This window comes from Pristiophorus japonicus, chromosome 10 (genome assembly GCF_044704955.1).
Source record: "Pristiophorus japonicus isolate sPriJap1 chromosome 10, sPriJap1.hap1, whole genome shotgun sequence".
In the NCBI taxonomy this organism is placed as follows: domain Eukaryota; kingdom Metazoa; phylum Chordata; class Chondrichthyes; family Pristiophoridae; genus Pristiophorus; species Pristiophorus japonicus.
Genome location: NC_091986.1, coordinates 217,837,789 through 217,852,139, shown reverse-complemented (window position 1 = coordinate 217,852,139; position 14,351 = coordinate 217,837,789). Strand labels below are relative to the sequence as shown.

The 14,351-nt window shown below is 48.2% G+C and overlaps 1 protein-coding gene across 2 annotated transcripts in view; it reads left to right on the top strand.

Moving 5' to 3' along the window:
* Window positions 1–14,351, top strand: part of ints4 (integrator complex subunit 4) — a 94,772-nt gene that overhangs the window by 46,540 nt on the left and 33,881 nt on the right. The window contains exons 15-16 of one of the 2 annotated variants that reach the window (XM_070892570.1): window positions 9,616–9,773; window positions 13,471–13,564. In XM_070892570.1, the coding sequence (XP_070748671.1) occupies window positions 9,616–9,773; window positions 13,471–13,564 (252 nt within the window). The remainder of the gene's footprint in view (window positions 1–9,615; window positions 9,774–13,470; window positions 13,565–14,351) is intronic. The other variant, XM_070892571.1, reaches the window with a different exon arrangement.

The window sequence follows — 14,351 nt, the reverse complement described above, 5'->3', positions numbered from 1 at the left end:
TTACAAAAGGATATACTTGCTTTGGAGGCAGTTCAGAGAAGGTTCACTAGGTTGATTCCGGGGATGAGGGGGTTGACTTATGAGGAAAGGTTGAGTAGGTTGGGCCTCTACTCATCCAAACGTGTAGGGTTATGAGGGACTTGACAAGGTGGAAGCAGAGAGGATGTTTCCACTGATGGGGGAGACTCGAACTAGGGGGCATAATCTTAGAATAAGGGGCTGCCCATTTAAAACTGAGATGAGGAATTTCTTCCATCAGAGGGTTGTAAATCTGTGGAATTCGCTGCCTCAGAGAGCTGTGGAGGCTGGGACATTGAATAAATTTAAGACAGATAGACAGTTTCTTAACTGGCAAAGGATACTTAAAGGGTTGATGGTGGATAGGCAATGGCAAACATTTAAAGATCACATGGATGAACTTCAACAATTGTACATCCCTGTCTGGAGTAAAAATAAAACGGGGAAGGCGGCTCAACCGTGACTAACAAGGAAAATTAAGGATAGTGTTAAATCCAAGGAAGAGGCATATAACTTGGCTAGAAAAAGCAACAAACCTGAGGACTGGGAGAAATTTAGAATTCAACAGAGGATGATTAAGAGGGGGGAAATAGAGTACGAAAGGAAGCTTGCAGGAAATATAAAAACTGACTGCAAAAGCTTCTATAAATATGTGGAGAAAAAGATTAGTGAAGACAAACGTAGGTCCCTTGCAGTCGGATTCAGGTGAATTTATAATGGGAAACAAAGAAATGGCAGACCAATTGAACAAATACTTTGGTTCTGTCTTCACGAAGGAAGACACAAATAACCTTCCGAATGTACTAGGGGACAGAATGTACTAGGGGAAGGAGGAACTGAAGGATATCCTTATCAGGCAGGAAATTGTGATAGGGAAATTGATGGGATTGAAGGCCGATAAATCCCCGGGGCCTGATAGTCTGCATCCCAGAATACTTAAGGAAGTGGCCCTAGAAATAGTGGATGCATTGGTGATCATTTTCCAACAGTCTATTGACTCTGGATCAGTTCCTATGGACTGGAGGGTAGCTAATGTAACACCATTTTTTTTAAAAAGAGGGAGAGAGAAAACAGGTAATTATAGACCGGTTAGCCTGACATCAGTAGTGGGGAAAATGTTGGAATCAATCATTAAGGATGAAATAGCAGCGCATTTGGAAAGCAGTGACAGGATTGGACCAAGTCAGCATGAATTTATGAAAGGGAAATCATGCTTGACGAATCTTCTGGAATCTTTTGAGGATATAACTCGCAGAGTGGACAAGGGAGAACCAGTGGATGTGGTGTATTTGGACTTTCAAAAGGCTTTTGACAAGGTCCCACACACAAGATTAGTGTGCAAAATTAAAGCACATGGTATTTGGGGTAATGTATTGATGTGGATAGAGAACTGGTTGGCAGACAGGAAGCAGAGAGTCGGGATAAACGGGTCCTTTTCAAAATGGCAGGCAGTGACTCGTGGAGTGCCGCAGGGCTCAGTGCTGGGACCCCAACTCTTTACAATATACATTAACGATTTAGATGAAGGAATTGAATGTAATATCTCCAAGTTTGCGGATAACACTAAACTAGGTGGCGGTGTGAGCTAAGAGGCTGCAGGGTGACTTGGACAGGTTAGGTGAGGGGCAAATGCATGGCAGATGCAGTATAATGTGGATAAATGTGAGGTTATCCATTTTGGGGGCAAAAACAGGAAGGCAGAATATTATCTGGATGGCAGCAAATTAGGAAAAGGGGAGGTGCAACGAAACCTGGGTGTCATGGTTCATCAGTCACTGAAAGTGGGCATGCAGGTACAGCAGGCGGTGAAGAAGGCAAATGGTATGTTGGCCTTCATAGCTAGGGGATTTGAGTATAGGAACAGGGAGGTCTTACTGCAGTCGTACAGGGCCTTGGTGAGGCCTCACCTGGAATATTGTGTTCAGTTTTGGTCTCCTAATCTGAGGAAGTTCGTTCTTGCTATTGAGGGAGTGCAGCGAAGGTTCACCAGACTGATTCCAGGGATGACTGGGCTGTCATATGAGGAGAGGCTGGATCAACTGGGCCTTTATTCACTGGAGTTTAGAAGGATGAGAGAGGATCTCATAGAAACGTATAAGATTCTGATGGGACTGGACAGGTTAGATGCGGGAAGAATGTTCCCGATGTTGGGGAAGTCCAGAACTAGGGGCATAGTCTTAGGATAAGGGGTAGGCCATTTAGGACTGAGATGAGGAGAAACTTCTTCACTCAGAGAGTTGTTAACCTGTGGAATTCCCTGCCGCAGAGAGTTGTTGATGCCAGTTCATTGGATATATTCAAGAGGGAGCTAGATGTGGCCCTTACGGCTAAGGAGATCAAGGGGTATGGAGAGAAAGCAGGAAAGGAGTACTGAGGGAATGATCAGCCATGATCTTATTGAATGGTGGTGCAGGCTCGAAGAGCAGAATGGCCTACTCCTGCACCTATTTTCTATGTTTTTATGTTAACCGATAAGGGAATAAGGGGTTATGGGGAACGGGCAGGGAACTGGACCTGAGTCCATGATTGGATCAGCCATGATCTTATTAAATGGCGGAGCAGGCTCGAGGGGCCGTATGGCCGTCTCCTGCTCCTATTTCTTATATTCTTATATCACAGGTCAACCATGGTCTCATTGAATGGCAGAACAGGCTCAAGGGGCTAAATGGCCTCCCCCTGTTGCCATGTACCATTCCACCATTGGCGGCCGTGCCTTCAGCTGCCTCGACTCCAAGTTCCGGAATTTCCTCCCTGAACCTCTGCCTTTCCAAACCTCTCTTTCCTCCTTTAAGACGCTCCTTAAAACTTACCCGTTTGACCAATCTGTGGCTCGATCCTACAACGCTGGCAAACTTAAAAAAAACCTCAACCTTGTTTTTCAAATCCCTCCATGGCCCTCGCCCCTCCCTATCTCTGTAATCTCCTCCAACCCCACAACTCGCCGAAATCTCTGCGCGATTCCAATTCTGGCCTCTTGAGCATCCCTGATGATAATCGCTGCACCATTGGTGGCCATGCCTTCTGTTGCCGAGGCCCCAAGCTCTGGAACTCCCTCCCTAAACCTCTCCGTCTGTCTACCTCTCTCTCCTCCTTCAAGACGCTCCTTAAAACCTACCTCTGTGACCAGACTTTTGGTCACCTGTGCAAATTTCTACTTATGTGGCTCGGAGTCAAATTTTGTTTGATAACGCTCCTGTGAAGCGCCTTGGGGGAAGTTTTGTTACGTTAAAGGCGCTATTTAAATACTACAGGTTGTTGTAAATTCTATGACCTTATTGGCAGAGGTACAAATAAAACAAAGCTCCATTGTCTTCGGCAGTTTTATATCTAGTCTGCTTATTTTTACACAATTCCCTGTAGTCGGACCTATTTATATCATTTATGAGCCTGTTTGATACCCTGGCAGCAATATCGTTTGGCTTCACACACACACACTCACGCACACACTTGCCTAAGGCATTTCATGCTTTGGCCCAGGTGTGAAGATTGTGCTACAAACTCCACAAATACCATTCGAGTTACTCCTTCGATTCAGTCACACACGCCTGTCTCTCACCGGTTTATTTTTAACCTCTCTGCGTGCATTGTATTTGCCTTTCCTCACTCATCTCTGTTCTTATATTCCACCCCATTCCTCTTTTGTTCCTCGAAACTGACGTCACCTCATAAACCTGCGGAATACCATAAACTCAGCGCTTCAGTGTCATCATCATCAGGCAGTCCCTCGAATCGAGGAAGACTTGCTTCCACTCTTAGCATGAGTTCTTAGGTGGCTGTACAGTCCAATACGGGAACCACAGTCTCTGTCACAAGTTGGACAGATAGTCGTTGAGGGAAAGGGTGGGCAGGGAGCCTGGTTTGTTGCATGCTCCTTCCGCTGCCTGCGCTTGTTTTCTGCATGCTCTCGGCGACGAGACTCGAGGTGCTCAGCGCCCTCCCGAATGCACTTCCTCCACTTAGGGTGGTCTTTGGCCAGGGACTCCCAGGTGTCAGTGGGGATGTCGCACTTTATCAGGGAGGCTTTGAGGGTGTCCTTGTAACGTTTCCTATGCCCACCTGGGGCTCGTTTGCCGTGGACGAGTCCCGAGTAGAGCGCTTGCTTTGGGAGTCTCGTGTCTGACACGTGAACTATGTGGCCTGCCCAGCAGAGCTGATCAAGTGTGGTCAGTGCTTCAATGCTTCAAAGTATAGTGAGATACCGGCTCCTGCAGGTCACGTGGGTAAGAATTGTCGCAAAGAGATTTGCTTAATGGTTTTGTTACCTGCAGACGCAACCATTCCAACTCTTGCCTGACTGGCCTTCCCACTTTCCGTAGATTTTCAGCTCATCCAAAATTGCTGCCCCTTTCCTAACCCGTACCAAGTCCCGTTCACCCTTCACCCTTGTGCTTGTTGACCTACCAGTCCTGCAACGCTTCAAATTTAAGCCTGCAAAGTGGCTTGATCGCACGCTTTTTGCATAATTAAATCTGGCTGGTTGAAAAGAACATAAGAAATAGGAGCAGGATGAGGCCATTCGGCCCCTCGAGCCTGCTCCGCCATTCAATAAGATCATGGCTGATCTGATCGTGGATTTAGCTCCACTTGCCTGCCCGCTCCCCATAACCTTTTATTCCTTTATGGCTCAAAAAATAGCTTTCTCGCAACTATAGAGTTCATGAAACAGACAGGCTGCAATAACGTTTTAGAGCTTCAGAAACAACACAAGCAATGGAGCAGGAATCTGAGGTTGTAGACAAGGTTCTGAAAGGTTCTATTAAACGTACGCTGCACAAACACACATGATTCTCATCTTGGTTTTCAAATCCCTCCATGGCCTTGCCCCTCCCTATCTGTGTAACTTCATCCAGCCCCACAAACATAAAAACATAGAAAATAGGTGCAGGAGTAGGCCATTCAGCCCTTCGAGCCTGCACCACTATTCAATAAGATCATGGCTGATCATTCCCTCAGTACCCCTTTCCTGCTTTCTCACCATACCCCTTGATCCCTTTAGCCGTAAGGGTCACATCTAACTCCCTCTTGAATGTATCTAACGAACTGGCCTCAACAACTCTCTGAGGTAGGGAATTCCACAAGTTCACCACTCTCTGAGTGAAGAGGTTTCTCCTCATCTCAGTCCTAAATGGCTTACCCCCTATCCTTAGACTGCCCCTCCAACAGTGCAGCACTCCCTCAGTACTGCCCCTCCGACAGTGCAGCATTCCCATAGTACTGCCCCTCCGACAGTGCAGCACTCCCACAGTACTGCCCCTCCGACAGTGCAGCACTCCCTCAGTACTGCCCCTCCGACAGTGCAGCACTCCCTCAGTACTGCCCCTCCGACAGTGCGGCACTCCCTCAGTGCTGCCCCTCCGACAGTGCAGCACTCCCTCAGTACTGCCCCTCCGACAGTGCAGCACTCCCACAGTACCGCCCCTCCGACAGTGCACCTCTCCGCTTCTCCACCTCTCTTTTCTCCTTTAAGACGCTCATTTAAACCTACCTCTTTGACCAACTAATATCTCCTTATGTGGCTCGGTGTCAAAGTTCCCTGCCCGCTCCCCATAACTCTTTATTCCCTTATCGCTCAAAAATCTGTCTATCTCCACCTTAAATATATTCAATGAACCAGCCTCCAAAGCTCTCTGGGGCAGAGAATTCCACAGATTTACAACCCTCTGAGAGAAGAAATTTCTCCTCATCTCAGTTTTAACTGGAAGGCCCCTTATTCTAAGACTATGTCCCCTAGTTTTAGTTTCTCCTATGAGTGGAAATATCCTCTCTGCATCCACCTTGTTGAGCCTCCTCATTATCTTACAAGTTTCAATAAGATCACCTCTCATTCTTCTGAATTCCAATGTGTATAGGCCCAACCTGCTCAACCTATCTTCATAAGTCAACCCCCTCATCTCCGGCATCAACCTAGTGAACCTTCTCTGAACAGCCTCCAATGCAAGTATATCCTTCCTTAAATACGGAGACCAAAACTGTACGCAGTACTCCAGGTGTGGCCTCGCCAATACCCTGTACAGTTGTAGCAGGACTTCTCTACTTTTATACTCTATCCCCTTTGCAATAAAGGCCAACCTTCTATTTGCCTTCCTGATCACTTGCTGTACCTGCATACTAACTTTTTGTGTTTCATGCACAAGGATCCCCAGGTCTCTCTGTACTGCAGCACTTTGCAATTTTTCTCCATTTAAATTATAATTTGCTTTTCTATTATTTTTGCCAAAGTGGATAACCTCACATTTTCCCACATTATACTCCATCTGCCAAATTTTTGCCCACTCACTTAGCCCTGTCTATGTCCCTTTGCAGATTTTTTGTGTCCTCTTCACAGTTTGCTTTCCCACCCATATGCCCGGTGTCCTGGTCCAATATTTATCCCTCAATCACTAAAGCAAATAAAACAAAAGCAAAACTGATAGCTGGAAATTAAAAGCAGAAAATGCTGGAAATGGTCAGCGGGTCAGGCAGCATCTGTGGAGAGAGAAACAGTTTGGACGAAAGGTCATTGACCCGAAACGCTAACTCTGTTTCTCTCTCCACAGATGCTGCCTGACCTGCTGAGTATTTTCAGCATTTTCTGTTTTCCTTTCACTAGAACAGATTATCTGGTCATTTATCACACTGCTGTTGGTGGGAGCTTGCTGTGCGCGATTGGCTGCCGCGTTTCCCACATTACAACAGTGACTAGACTACAAAAAAAGCACTTCATTGGCTGTAAAAGCGCTTTGGGACGTACTGAGGTGGTGAAAGGTGCTATAGAAATGCAAGTTATTTTTTTCTCTCTACACCCACCACGCTGCTAACTCATAGGCAGTCCCTCGGGGTCGAGGATGACTTGCTCACACACTAAAAACGAATACTCAGCTGACTGTTAAACTAATTTTACACGGTGGAAGATGCCTGCGCGTGAATTCTTTGAGCGTGGAGTGGCCGTTGCACACGGGCTTGACAGAGCACGGGCTTGGTCCAGTGGCAAGGATTAACCAAGATGACTGGAGACCAGGCTCCGCCATCCCTGCGAACTAAACAGAGACTAGAGACTGAAACGTGTAACCCCCCCCCACCGGATCTGTGCGCACACTGTGGCCAGCTGGGTGGATCTTTTGCCACTTGCGTTGCGAGGTCGGGTCCCCACCTACAAATACGCTGTCGACATTGGGTGCCGCAGGGCTCAGTGCTGGGACCCCAGCTATTTACAATATACATTAATGATTTAGATGAAGGAATTGAGTGTAATATCTCCAAGTTTGCAGATGACACTAAACTGGGTGGCGGTGCGAGCTGTGAGGAGGATGCTAAGAGGCTGCAGGGTGACTTGGACAGGTTAGGTGAGTGGGCAAATGCATGGCAGATGCAGTATAATGTAGATAAATGTGAGGTTATACACTTTGGTGGCAAAAACACAAAGGCCGAATATTATCTGAATGGCGGCAGATTAGGAAAAGGGGAGGTGCAATGAGACCTGGGTGTCATGGTACATTAGTCATTGAAAGTTGGCATGCAGGTACAGCAGGCGGTGAGGAATGCTAATGGTATGTTGGCCTTCATAGCTAGGGGATTTGAGTATAGGAGCAGGGAGGTCTTACTGCAGTTGTACAGGGCCTTGGTGAGGCCGCACCTGGAATATTGTGTTCAGTTTTGGTCTCCTAATCTGAGGAAGGACCTTCTTGCTATTGAGGGAGTGCAGTGAAGGTTCACCAGACTGATTCCCGGGATAGCTGGACTGACATATGAGGAGATACTGGATCTACTGGGCCTTTATTCACTAGAATGTAGAAGGATGAGAGGGGACCTCATAGAAACATATAAAATTCTTATGGGATTGGACAGGTTAGATGCAGGAAGAATGTTCCTGATGTTGGGGAAGTCCAGAACCAGGGGATACAGTCTAAGGATAAGGGGCAAGTCATTTAGGACTGAGATGAGGAGAAACTTCTTCACTCAGAGAATTGTGAACCTGTGGAATTCTCTGCCGCAGAGAGTTGTTGTTGCCAGTTTGTTGGATATATTCAAAAGGGAGTTAGATGTGGCCCTTACGGCTAAAGAGATCAAAGGGTATGGAGAGAAAGCAGGAAAGGGAGTACTGAGGGAATGATCAGCCACGAACTCATTGAATGGCGGTGCAGGCTTGAAGGTCCGAATGGCCTACTCCTGCACCTATTTTCTATGTTTCTATGCTCCCATTTTCTCGATGCTTGGCTTGGGGAGATCTGCGCCCCTCCTCACCAACGTTCCCCTGAAGCTGTGCGGTGTCTGAGGTCCCGCGCACAGGCCACTCACCCGCTATTGCGTTGTAAAAACTGCGCACGCACAATATCTGAATGGGTCACGCAGCAATTAACATAAGAAATAGGAGCAGGAGTAGGTCATACAGCTCCTCGAGCCTGCTCCGCCATTCAATACGATCATGGCTGATCCGATCATGGTCTCAGCTCCACTTCCCTGCCCGCTCCCCATATCCCCTTATTGGTGAAGAAACTGTCTATCTCTATCTTAAATCTATTCAATGTCCCAGCTTCCACAGCTCTCTGATGCAGTGAATTCCACAGATTTACAACTCTCTGAGAGAAGAAATTCCTCCTCATCTCAGTTTTAAATGGGCGGCCCCTTATTCTAAGATTATGCCCCCTAGTTCTAGTCTCCCCCATCAGTGGAAACATCCTCTCTGCATCCACCTTGTCGAGCCCCAAGGGACTGTAGGGTGTCCGTTTCCCACTCGACTCTTGATTCATAGACCTCGGGAATTACAGGAAGGACTCCACGTAACGCAAGGTTTAGGCTTAAACCCATCTGTTAGTTTATTGCACAAAAATCAACTAAATATTACACAACAAGACGACTTCGAGATTGATCGAAGACATACAATCACCCATCCAGCCAGTTGCTGCTATTGTTGATTGTTGGCTCGTGGAGCGAGGGAAGATGGTGGGTCCTGGCTGCTTGCTTTGTGGTCGTTATTCCTTTTGACCTGTTGTTCTGAGGTGTTTCTTGGACCTGTTGTTCTGACCTGTTCCCTTCTTACATATATATCCATTTGATTATACCAATCTCCTACTGGGCTGCTTTTAGTTAATGCATCTGGATGAGTCTCGATGGCTGTGATGATGGGTCTGGGTCTGTTTGGATGGCCACAATTCGCACCTTGTTTGGAATCGGCAGGACCAAAGATAACTCCTTATCTTTTGTGCCCCGTTATCCAAAAATGCACGCCTTGTGGGATCCTTTGTTATCCTGGGTTTTTGCAGACTTGTAGTCTCCATAGGGAACTGGTTTTCCCCCTCCGGCCAATTAATCCATGGGCTTCTCTGCTTGACTGTATCAAAACCCTTTGTCTCGATGTTAGTTGGGTCTCGCTCCTGCCCGCAGAAATTGCACGAATCAGTTACGACTCATCACCTGCCCCAAGATGGCGCTCTTTCTCCTGCCCAACAGTCTCACAGATTATCTTTTCAACAATTTTAGATCGTGGCCTCTTGCTGTGCCTTGATCACGAAATTTGTAACCCTTACAAGAACGTGCCCGGAATTTTTTTTTAAAGAGGGAACATTGCTCCTAACCCTAGGTCTGATAAACACCTCAACACTGTTTTTTTTTTTCCCCCAGTTGCCCGGCAGGAAGATGGTGTGCGTCTCCGATTCCACCAACCTTGCATTAAATGAAGACTCGTCCCGGCAGTTTGTGCAGCAAAGCCTCGACCGAGTTCAGAGTATTCAACATCTCGACGCGCAAGGATCGCAAGATCTCCTGAAGTTAACGATTCGGTGTGGATTTGCTTGTTGTTTCTCTCCCACCCCTGGCCGTCTCGTCAGATCATGTTGGTGTGTAGGCGTCTGCAAAATTAGTTCACACAATGCATCTAAAGTCCTGCCACCGTACTCCAGAACCTTGGAGAGGGTTGAGAGGAGATTTGCCAGAATGGTGCCAGGGATGAGGGACTTCAGTTATGTCATAGAATTATCATCATCATAGTCGCTCGAAATCGAGGAAACATAGAAACATAGAAAATAGGTGCAGGAGTAGGCCATTTGGCCCTTCGAGCCTGCACCACCATTCAATAAGATCATGGCTGATCATGCAACTTCAGTACCCCGTTCCTGTTTTCTCTCCATACCCCTTGTTACCTTTAGCTGTGCGGGCCACATCTAACTCCTTTTTGAATATATCCAACAAACTGGCCTCAACAACTTTCTGTTGTAGAGAATTCCACAGGTTCACCACTCTCTGGGTGAAGAAGTTTCTCCTCATCTCGGTCCTAAATGGCTTACCCCTTACTCTTAGACTGTGACCCCCTGGTTCTGGACTTCCCCCCAACATCGGGAACATTCTTCCTGCATCTAACCTGTCCAATCCCGTCAGAATTTTATATGTTTTATGAGATCCCCTCTCATTCTTATAAACTCCAGTGAATACAAGCCTAATCGATCCCTTCTTTCTTCATATGTCAGTCCTGCCACCCCGGGAATCAGTCTGGTGAACCTTCGCTGCACTCCCTCAATAGCAAGAACGTCCTTCCTCAGATTAGGAGACCAAAACTGTGCACAATATTGTCCCTGTAATATTGTCCCTGGGGCTTGCTTGCCGTTTAGGAGTTCTGAGTAGAGCGCTTGCTTTGGGAGTCTCCTGCCAGGCATGCGGACATTGTGGCCCGCCCAGGGGAGCTGGTCGAGTGTGGTCAGTGCTTTGATGCTGGGGATGTTGGCCTGATTGAGAACACTGACGTTGGTGCGTCTGTCCTCTCGGGATTTGTAGGATCATGCGGCAGCATCGCTGGTGGTATTTCTCCAGCGATTTGAGGTGTCTACTGTATATGGTCCACGTCTCTGAGCCATATAGGAGGGCTGGAATCATAGAAATTTACGGCACAGCAGGAAGCTATTCGGCCCATTGTGTCCGCGCCGGCCAAAAAAGAGCTATCCAGCCGAATCCCACCTTCCAGCTCTTGGTCCGTAGCCCTGTAGGTGCGGCACCTGCAAATGTACATCCAAGTACTTTTTAAATGTGGAGAGACTGGATAAGCTGGGGTTGTTCTCTTGCGAACAGAGATGGTTAAGGGGAGATTGACGTCAGCATAGTGGTTATGTTACTGGACTAGTAAACCAGAGGCCTGGACTAAAAGTCCCACCACGGCAGCTGTGGAATTTAAATCCAGTTAATTAAATAAATCTGGCATTTAAAGCTAGTATCGGTGTTACGGTGACCATGAAACTACCAGATTGTCGTAAAAACCCATCTGGTTCACTAATGTCCTTTCGGGAAGGAAATCTGCCGCCCTTACCCGGTCTGGCCTATGTGTGACTCCAGACCCACAGCAATTTAAAAGGTGCTTGGATGGGCACTTAAAGTGCCTTAACCTGAATGGTTACGGACCTAAAGCTGGTAATTGGGATTAGACTGGATAACCTCCTGGCCGGTGCAGATATAATGGTAAGTACTGCAGGGAATTGAATACGGCCAGGGTGATCTCCTGGACTAGTGTCGATCACCTGGATGGGTCGGAGAAGAATTTTCCCGATTTTGCCCCCCCCCCCCCCCCCACAATTGGCCGGGGTTTTTATCCGGTTTTTGCCTCTCCCAGGAGATCACATGGCTCCGGTTGGGGTGGAGTGTAGAATGTTTCAGTGTAAAGGGTGTCGCAGTTGTGTGAGGCGGATTGGTTGGGCCTGGTGATCTTTACCTGTCCGCCATTGTCCATTGTTCATAGGTTTATATCTAACCTTCAGGGCTGCTGACCGAGGGCCGTGCGGCTCTTTGTCGGCCGGCGCGGACACGATGGGCCGAAATGGCCTCCTCCTGCCCTGTAAATTTCTATGTTTCAAGGTGTGATTGACTTTTGACTGCCATCCGAAATGGTCAAGCGAGCCACTGAGCTGTATCAAACCACTAGGAAAACACCTCACGGTTCATGACCCTGACTGAGATCACATTGTCACAGGTTACTCCGCTTGAGGAGACTTAAGAGGAGATTTGATCGAAGTGCTTAATATCATAAAGGGGTTAGATAGAGTAAATAAAGAGAACCTTTCCAATCACTGAAGGGCCGATAACCAAAAAGCACAGATTTACGCCGATTGGCAAAAGAAGCGATACGAGGAAGAATCTTTTTACGCATTGAGTGGTTAGGATCTGGAATGTGCTGCCTGATAGGGTGGTGGATGGAGCTTCATTAATAGCCTTCACTTTTTATAGCCCGACCTGCTTCTGTGGCGGAGGTGCAGTGAGGGATCGTGGCGGATGAGCGGCGAGAGATCGTGGCAGAGGTGCGGCGAATGTTTGTGGCGGAGGAGCGGCGAGGGATTGTGGTGGAAGAACATAAGAATTAGGAACAGGAGTAGGCCATCTAGCCCCTCGAGCCTGCTCCGCCATTCAACAAGATCATGGCTGATCTGGCCGTGGACTCAGCTCCACTTACCCGCCCGCTCCCCGTAACCCTTAATTCCCTTATTGGTTAAAAATCTATCTATCTGTGACTTGAATACATTCAATGAGCTAGCCTCAACTGCTTCCCTGGGCAGAGAATTCCACAGATTCACAACCCTCTGGGAGAAGAAATTCCTTCTCAACTCGGTTTTAAATTGGCTCCCCCGTATTTTGAGGCTGTGCCCCCTAGTTCTAGTCTCCCCTACCAGTGGAAACAACCTCTCTGCCTCTATCTTGTCTATCCCTTTCATTATTTTAAATGTTTCTATAAGATCACCCCTCATCCTTCTGAACTCCCAACGAGTAAAGACCCAGTCTACTCAATCTATCATCATAAGGTAACCCCCTCATCTCCGGAATCAGCCGAGTGCATCATCTCTGTACCCCCTCCAAAGCCAGTATATCCTTCCTTAAGTAAGGTGGCCAAAACTGCACGAGAGATCGTGGCGGAGGTGCGGCGAATGAGGGTACGGGGCCCAGAAGAGGCACGGGCCCAGCCCACACTGCGATATGTGTGCGCGCACTAGGCCCGTGCAGCAGAGCTGGTCTCCAGTCGTCCTGGTTAACCCTTGCCACTGGACCAAGACCTGGCTCTGTCAAGCCCCGTGTGGTGGCTGGTGTGCAACGGCCACCCCACGTTAAAAAAACCCACGCACAGGCATCTTCCACCCTTCAGGATGTAGTTCAGGACCTGGAACATCGGGTCCTTCATTGAAACATCTGTGAACTCATGTGGAAGCAAGTCATCCTCGTTCGAGGGACCGCCTATGATGATGATGAGTAACCTTCAAAAGGGAATTGGATGAATACTGGAAAGAGAAAAGAATTGTCGGGATGTGGGGAAGAGCGGGGGAATGGGACGAAGTGGATTGCTCTTTGAAAGAGCCGTTGCAGACTCGATGGGCCGAATGGTCCCTTCTGTGCTGTACGGTTCTCTGATACAAGTTTGTCGATTGGGTTGAAGTTCAGCACCGAACTTTATTGATTCAGTCGAGAGTGTGCGAGTACCTCACTTTCTTTTAACTCTCTTTCTCAAAACAGGGACCTGCAGCGCTTGGGGGAGCTACAGCCAGAGTTGGCGGGAACAGCGGAATTTTCGGCCATATACCTGCAGTGCCAGCTGCTCCTTATGAAGGTAGGAACACTAGAAAAGCAGAATTTTATTTTTTTTTAAACGGAGAGAGACTGGGGAAACGTTGGTATTCAGAGGGAGCCGGGTGCCCTTGTACGCGAATCACAGAACGCTAACGTGCAGGCACAGCGAGCAGTTAGCAAAACAAATGGTATGTTGACCTTCATTGTAAAAGGATTAGAGTATAAAAGTAACAAACTCTTAGAGCATAAGGAATAGGAGCAGGAGTAGGCCATATGGCCCCTCGAGCCTGCTCCGCCATTCAGTAAGATAATGGGCTGATCATCGACCTCAACTCCACTACCCCACCCGATCCACTTCTCTTGGGCGGTCCCTCGAAGCGAGGATGACACCAAAAAGGGCTAAGTTCACAGGCGTTTCGATGAGAACCTGATATTCCAGGACCCGAACTACACCCCGAAGGGTGGAAGATGCCTGTGCGTGGGTTTTTTTAACGTGGGGTGACCGTTGCACACCAGCCACCACACGGGCTTGACAGAGCTAGGCCTTGGTCCAGTGGCAAGGGTTAACCAGGACGACTGGAGATCAGCTCTGCTGCACGGACCCAGTGCGCGCACATATCGCAGTGTGGGCTGGTTGATTGAGGGCCCTCGCCTCTTCTGGGCCCCGATCACGTCGCTCGTGTGCCCCGATCTCTCCCCGTTTTTCCGCCATGGTCTCTCACCGCCCCTCTGCTGTACCTGGGCCCCGCCGGAGTTCCTGCCCACACTCCAGTCGGCGACCTGGGTTTTGGTGACGTCACCCAGTCACCCTCCTCGAAGCTGCCGTC